The 8,375-nt window shown below is 35.3% G+C and overlaps 1 protein-coding gene across 1 annotated transcript; it reads left to right on the top strand.

Moving 5' to 3' along the window:
- Positions 1–2,740: 2,740 nt before the first annotated feature.
- Positions 2,741–5,363, top strand: LOC110908926 (zinc finger protein GAI-ASSOCIATED FACTOR 1). The gene is made up of 4 exons (XM_022153926.2): positions 2,741–3,346; positions 3,483–3,879; positions 3,971–4,230; positions 4,412–5,363. Exons 1-4 carry the CDS (start codon positions 3,205–3,207, stop codon positions 5,143–5,145), a joined length of 1,533 nt encoding a protein of 510 aa, XP_022009618.1. The 5' UTR covers positions 2,741–3,204; the 3' UTR covers positions 5,146–5,363.
- Positions 5,364–8,375: the final 3,012 nt, after the last annotated feature.

Below are 8,375 nucleotides of genomic sequence, written 5' to 3' on the forward strand. Positions count from 1 at the left end.
TAGGCTAAGAAGACATCTTAACCTTTTATTTTCTAAATTAACAGCTAACATCAAAGTGTTGAAAAAAAAAGAGGTGTAAGGGTACTTTTGAATAGTCACTTACTATGATTTATTTTCAAATTTCCATATTTTTTAAATGTTTATAACTTTTTATACACATTATTTTTTAATAAAAAATTCATCATAAAATCGGACATTTTTATATTTAATTTGAGTATCATATTTTTATTATGTTATATAATAAATGAAAACTATAAAAAAACCCTCAAAATTGTATTGTATTTCTATATTATATAAAATCTTTGTGCTATATTTTTTTGTATTGAATTTTTGTGCTCCATTTTTCGTATTGAAAATTTTGTGTTGGATTTTTTTTACTTGATTTTTTTGTGTTGTATTTTGAGAAAACAAAATGGTGATGGTTTGTGATTCATTTCTACAATTCCTCTAAAGCTATTTAGACAACTCATTTTTTTGGAAAATTTTCTGGTAAAAAGTAATCAAGCTTATTTTGATGGTTTTGATAACAAAGTATTTGGTTCGGGTGGAAATTTAAAATTGGATAATTGATTTAACATAGGCTTTGACATTTCTTAGATTTGTATGAAATCAGGATTTCACAATCAACTTACGGTTTGCAATTCACTCGATAAATACTTGTTTGTGTAATTCAGCTCAAGCCTTTAGGTTCATATAAGCTTCGACCCGAATTTAAGTTCAAGGCAGCTCACTCGAAAAAAATCTCATTGATTTTTTTTAATATATATTTGGGGTTTGAAATTGTTTAATTTGATATTGTTGTTAACTTGTTATTCTATATTCATATATAAGATACAAAATCATCAAAAAAGAATCAAGAAGAATGTATATTTTTATACGTCAATATATAATTTTGTTTTATGTTTCTAAAAACAAGACCGGATACAGTATATTTTGAAGATTATGATAATAAGACAAATTATAATATTATAATATTATAAACAACCAAATCATGTTGACTAGTTCCCACTAATTGGATTTGACTTATTTAGATAAATCCAACAACAGCCCAATAATATTTAAGAATAAAGTGTTAGTTAAGCGTCATCGATGTACATCAAAGATACGTGATGATTTCAAATATATCAGATTGTAGGAGTTACATATGTTAAAATTTAACAGATTCATGTTAACAAGAGTTTCGTGCACAATTTGTAAACTAACTGGAATAATTGAAAGTTAAGAAAAAGACTTAAAATGGGATGTTGATTATGATTTTTAAATATTATAACAAAATGTTCATGAGTTCCCACACGTCATGTTTGAGTGTGTTTCGAGTGAATAATGAATTCTTAAGTTTTTAACCAATTTGTCAAATATAAGTGGTAACAAATCACTGCATGTTGGTCTCTGTGCATATGTTCTTTTGTCGATATTTGTAATGAACATATTTTGTTAAGAATGATTCTATTTATATTCAACTTTTTGCTATTTACACAAAGTAATGTGATAAATATAAAATTAAATTCGATATATAATGTTTTATTATAAAATGAATTTGGTTTTGTGATGTTTAATTATCTAAGTTTTGATAAATTTTATAAAAAATAGAATATAAAATTTTATAACGACTTATAAAACATTATATTTGATACGTCTCCATTTTTTATAAGATTAATATCAAAACGTAGATAAAAACACGCACATCGCAAAACCATATTTGATTTTTAATAAAAACATTATATATCGGATGTTATAAACCCGGTTTTAGATTTTTCCGTAACTTCTTGATAAATAAAGATTACATACGAACATAAAATCCATATAACCGAACCACAACCAATATAAATGGAAAATCCAAACCGAATAACAGAACAAATTGAGAAATTAATTGGCTTGGTTATTACTATTTTGTAACGCACTTTACGGTTCATTTATTCGTATATCTATATAAATAACCGAATTAACTGAATTGACATTGAAGTCAACTTCTTTTTTTTTTATAAATTAGATGTTTAAAAGTTTTGTTATGATCTTTCATAAATTATTATTATTATTATTATTATTATTATTATTATTATTATTATTATTATTATTATTATTAAAATGCAACCACGCCCTCACTCACAAAACACTACTATTCATCACTTTGTCCAATTACATGCTCCACATGGCAATCTCCTTTTTCTTTTTTATACAAAAGTTATTTGTCTTGGTCGTTTTTCTCATTTAATTAAAATATTTAATGACATAAAATTACGATTATACCCTTCATTTAAATGAGTAAAATGATAAAAAAAAAAGAAGTTAACAGAAAATTTTAACCCAATTTGCTAATTTAATGAAAAATGGCAAAAAATAAAACCTTAAAAACTCAGATACAAAAAATTTTATTTTTAAACTGAAGTAACAAAAGGATAATTATTTTGAATCAACACACATCCAAAATCGACAATAAACGAAACCATCTTTCACTCACTAACCAAATTAAGCAAACCATTTATAACCAAACTCAATCAATTATACAAATCTAAAACCCGAAACATCAATTAGGTTTAAACAATCAATTAACATGTTTGGCCTTTCAGGCACACCACGTGTAGAATCTCTGTTGGTCCAAAACTGAAAAGGCCAAGACCTTTTGAACCCACAAAACCATATTCTAATCTAACCACAGTTAACCCCATCTCTAGTTAACTCTTAACCCTAGTTAACCCACCAAATGTTTCGGTTTATCTCCTTTCAAAAATATCCATTTTATTATCAAACGAAGAAGACTTTTCAATTTTTCATTACGAAACCCCCACTTTCTCTCTCTAGATTCTCACTCTCTCTTCCAAGATCTTTCCATCAATTTTGTTCTTTCTCGGTTGTCAATATTATTATTAATTATTTCCACCTCAATTTCGGATTCTAGCGATCTGTTTGCATCTCTAAATTCGGTCAATTTCGCTATAATTTAGGGCAAATATTTAGGGAAAATGTCTGAAACCCTAGTTTTTGTACTATTTGCTACTGATTTCACTGTAAACTGAACCAGCTGAACACCTGAGCTCAAATTTTGTTGATTGATTTGAGTTTGATTGATTATTCATATGTAGTATAGGTTGTTACGGCTTATAGCTAACCCTAGAAAAGGTAAAAGTGTTTGATGTACTTGATTTCGTTGAAAATATCCTTTTTTGTTGAATAGAAACCCTAGAATATTATTATTATTGAGTCATCATGACTACTGAGTTGGAGAACTCCTCCGCCGTTAACGGTTCTACAGTTTCCGGCGATGCTAGTTTGTCCTCCGCCGGTAATCACACGGCGCCGCCACCGGATAAGCCGGTGAAACGGAAGCGTAATTTAGCCGGCATGCCAGGTAACATTATTATTCTGGAATTTAATAGTTTAATTGTAATTTAGCATCAGAATCTTAGGGTTAGAGCTTGATAAGTTGAAATTTATATTAATATTAATTAAAATGTCTTTTTTTTTCTTCAATTTTTAATGAATAGATCCAGATGCAGAGGTGATTGCACTATCGCCGAAGACTTTAATGGCAACGAATCGATTTGTATGTGAAATATGTAATAAGGGGTTTCAGAGGGATCAGAACTTGCAACTGCATAGAAGGGGGCACAATTTGCCATGGAAGTTGAAACAGAGGACAAGTAAAGAGATTAGGAAAAGAGTGTATGTGTGCCCAGAGCCGTCGTGTGTTCACCATGATCCGAAGCGGGCGCTGGGCGATCTTACGGGGATTAAAAAGCACTTTTGTAGGAAGCATGGTGAGAAGAAATGGAAATGTGATCAGTGCTCGAAGAAATACGCGGTTCAGTCGGATTGGAAAGCTCATTTGAAGATATGTGGAACAAGAGAGTATAAATGTGATTGTGGGACTTTGTTTTCGAGGTTGTTTTTTATGATATCGTCATTGACACATTCCTAAACATGTATGAAGATTTGTGTTTGATTATTGAAAATTTGTTTTGTGTATATGAAGGAGGGATAGCTTTATTACCCACCGAGCATTTTGTGACGCGTTAGCAGTGGAGACTGCTAAACATCCGCCAGAAGATGAACCTACCAAGGAAGATGAAGAACCAAGCCCTCTACTTATAGAATCGGCACCGCAATCAACCTCAACAGCATCACCACCCTCACCGCCTACACCATTGCCGCTTCCTCCACCTCCACCCCAGCCTGCTGCGGCCCCTGCATTGCCCGTAACATCTTCAGTTTTGTGTGTTGCAAAAACTCCAGGTATACAACATAGTTTAAGGCATTAACTAGTGAAAGCAACGAAGAGTTTTGTTTTTTCTGTTTCGTCTTGATGTTAAGTTTTGTCATATGCTGCTAGATTTGTTGCATCTGTTTATATTTTTATAACAAGTCAACCGATTTATTTCATTTAGAGTTTCATTACAAATAATCTCTCCTACAGATTTGCCTGAAATCGCCAAGATGAATCAGGACTCGATACCTGTTTTGGACGGCCCGCCACAAGTGGTCACGGGGTTGACCAGAAGCTGTAATGCTAGCTCAACCAACACCGGAAGCACAAGTAGCAGTGTATTTGCTAGTTTATTTGCATCATCAACCGCATCAAAAAGTTTTCAAGCACAACCTCAAACAAGTGGATTCAAAGATTTTATTCAGACCATGAGTCAACCCACACAGACACCCAATCTTACACTTCCATCTTCAGTTCAAGAACCCGTATCACTCTGCTTGTCAACCAGTCAGGGAACCTCGATTTTCCGAACAGCAGGACAAGATCTCCGGCAGTATGCTCCGCCACCTCAGCCCACCATGTCAGCAACAGCATTACTTCAGAAAGCTGCTCAGATGGGTGCATCTGCGTCCGGTGCATCACTACTTAGGGGATACGGTCTTGAGCGAGACGACGCTGATGTTGGTGCGTCTATTGGGCTTGGGCTCGGGGTGGGCTATGATGGGCGGTCTGGTTTGCAAGAGCTCATGATGGGGACTCCGTCTGTATACGGCCCTAAGCATGCCACTCTTGATTTTCTCGGGTTGGGTATGGCTGTTGGTGGTGGAACAACCAATGGTTTGTCGGCGCTGATGACTTCCATTGGCGGCAATCTTGACGTTACACCATCATTTGGACACGGTGGCAGTGGTGAATTTCCTGGAAAAGACATCGGACCGCAGTAGATGGCCCGGCTTGTAAGTAGACCTATATTTTCCTTATTTTTGTAATTCTAGCTTGGTAACTCTTGTCTTCTGTAGTAACTAGTAAGTAGATTAAATTATATGGAATTTTACTTTTTTGATGTAAATTATTTTTTTATTTCTATCATGTATAGTTAAATTCAGGAAAAAACATAAATTATGGGACTCTGGATCACCGTTTGCATTTAAATTTTGTTTTTCTTAAACTTGTTTTCTGTTTCTAAGACTATTGGGTGTGGAGGGTAGTCCTCTTCTGAGGACGATCCGCCACGTAGGCATCCACGTCAGCGGGTGTGGGGGATGAGCCTAAAGGGATGAGCCTGAGCCTCTTTATATGTATGTATGTATGTGTGTGTTGCGCGCGCAGAGAGATAGAGAGAGAAGAGAGAGCCCCGTTGAAGAAGGCATGGGAAGGATGGGGGCGATGAGCCGGGTGGCGGCGGTGTGGATGTGGCTCGTCGGTCCTGAGCCGACCCCCACACCGCATAACCTAAGATTCTATATATGGTTGACTTTTTGTAGACTTTTTCATTCACAACTATTCTTGAATACATTGCTTCTAATCTTTTATTGTAGCTTTTCACTCTACAAATTGAATTTAGGGAGTTGGATTGTAGCTTTTCACTTTGACTTTGCAAATTGAATTTAGGGAGTTGAATTTATTTAAGCAACTAGAATGGTTGATGTCATCATGGTTGTTGCGGGCGGCAATGGTGGAATGTGGATTCTGGTTTAGCCTATTTAGTCAAAAGCGTTCTGTGCATTATATATACTTGTAGAATTGTGTTAAATTATTAATTTCCTTGTACATATTATATACTTTTTACTATTATTGCGTTTTTCTTTCTTGCGTATGCGTTTTTTTCACCCTTGTGTAAGTTCAATAAGTGGTGAGGGTTCTACTCTTATAGTGGACCATTTGTGTATAATTCAGTATTAGTTTAAATTTTGTGGAGGTGTTAGTTTTCCGTTCTAAAAAAAAAATATGTTACATTTAATTGGATGCTTAAGAAGAGGATCAAATTTGTACTTATGTATTCATCGATAGGAGTGTAAGCGGAGTTCCACCCTGGTGGAGTTGTTTGTCCCTTCTCCACCATAATCAATTCTACTCTTATCATGTCAACTCCTCTCTCCGCTTTTCATTTTGGACTCGAGCATTGGTGCAACACTTCACCCTGACATTTTTTTTCTTAAAAAAAAAAAAAAAAACCAAAAGTGTGATTGGGTGGAAGAGAGTGGGGCCTATCTTTAACACCTCTCTCTCTCTCTTTCCTTTCCCTTACCGGCGAACACTCCCCGCCCATTCAACATCATCGCCCGGTGAAGGGGGTTGGCGGCGGTGTTTTCCCTACCCGTGACTTGTCACCGTTTGGGTTCACCGGCCTGCGCCCCGTGCACCCTAATAATTGTAAGTTATATGTTAATTATTATGTTTGACGTATCAAATTTATTGGTGTTAAGGAAAGTATAAGTAACGTTTTGCCGTTAAAAAAGGAGTAAAATACACTTTACACTTGATTTAGCTATCATTGGAGTTCTATTATTACAACTTTTTGAGCAGCGAATACATAAACCCTTGAACTCTACTTCCAAAATCCACATATCGTCCATTTTGTATGACTTGAACCTGCATCGTCTCGAATCTCAATGATAATAACCGATATACTTCAAAAAATTTTCCCTTAGTAATGCAGAAGGGATGGGGTTTTGTACAATAACATTACTCTCGAAGATGTTCAACCATTATTTCCCATCAAGAGTGCAAAGGAAACAACTCATAAAACCGTAGCGTATTTTACTTGATCTTATTGTAAAATACTCTCCAATAAAGGTAAATGAACACATTCCAATCATTAAAAGTTAGGCTCACGATATTTGGTAAAATTACATAGCTTTATTTATTAAAAGCCATTGTTAAACGCTCCAAGTCAAGAGCGTGAGGGCTACCACAGCCACCCGGCATTGCTGGCCATCATCTCATGAGCCATGACTACGCTATATGATCTAAATGGTGAATCATCTTTATTGCTTTTGATCTTGATAAACTAAGTTAACATACATATGCAGATGTTTATCTTGACTAGTATTGCTTGACCTACATTGATACTGCCAACCTTGACTCGTTTAGATAGTATGGTGATTATGTAGATATATGTATACACAAAAAGGTTAACATGTAAAATAAAACAAGTTCAATAAGAGTCGGTTTATCATCTATGCTTCTAAATACTCGAGTTTGACAAGTTAACCTCACTCCATCTCACTTCTGCCTGCCAATTAAATCATGGCTCTAAACAAGTCGAGCAAAGCCAGGTTGGGCTCGGGCTTGGCTTGACTCGTTTATAAACCAAGCTGAGCCGAGCCAACCCGTTTATTTTAACGAAGTGAAAATTTGGGCTCGAGCTAACTAGTGGCCCGTCGAGCTGACTTATTTATTTTTAAAACTCTATTTACACACACCCCCTCCCACGGAGCACTGGCACGGTGTTTGCATGAATATGGGATGATGTGGCACATGTCTCTTGCACGCTCACATACACATGGTCTAATCCTTAGGAATATACAAGAAAAAGCGTCCTCCGTCAACTTTTTTTTACTGCCAAACGAAACTTTTTTAAAATAAAGCGCCCTCCAAGAAACTGGCAAGGGACAAACAAAACAAAAATGGAGAAAAGCGAAACTACATCACAGAACATGTGGTATATCAAACAAAAGCCAGTTCTCCCATTCAATAACCTTCACTTTAGATCTGTCCTCAGTCAACTTGAATTCATTTGTAAATATATACCATAACGATGGAAATTCTACATTTCACAGTTCACACCATAATCTCTCAAGTACCCTGCATTCCACCAATCATGCACTATCACTTTATTTATATCTTTGACTACCTTAAAATCATTAATTACGAGTACCACTTCACTCAATTACCCTCTTAACTTTTTTCTATTTTTTATTTTTAAAATAAATTTATAAGTGTGGGAGATGATTGGGTAGGGGATGGTTAAGGGCACATCATCTCTACCACAAAACACTACCCTCTAAGGATACCCCGTTACCGGCGACGGTGTACCTATTGGGGCACCCTTACCTGCTTTGCACTACCCTTGGTGAATTAGATAAGGATTGGGGTAGCTGGAGGTCATGGGTTCAATTCCCATGGAGTGCAAGTTTAGCCATTCGAAAAAAAAAGCTACTTACAAATCAAA

Source organism: Helianthus annuus, chromosome 14 (assembly GCF_002127325.2).
Source record: "Helianthus annuus cultivar XRQ/B chromosome 14, HanXRQr2.0-SUNRISE, whole genome shotgun sequence".
NCBI lineage: Eukaryota > Viridiplantae > Streptophyta > Magnoliopsida > Asterales > Asteraceae > Helianthus > Helianthus annuus.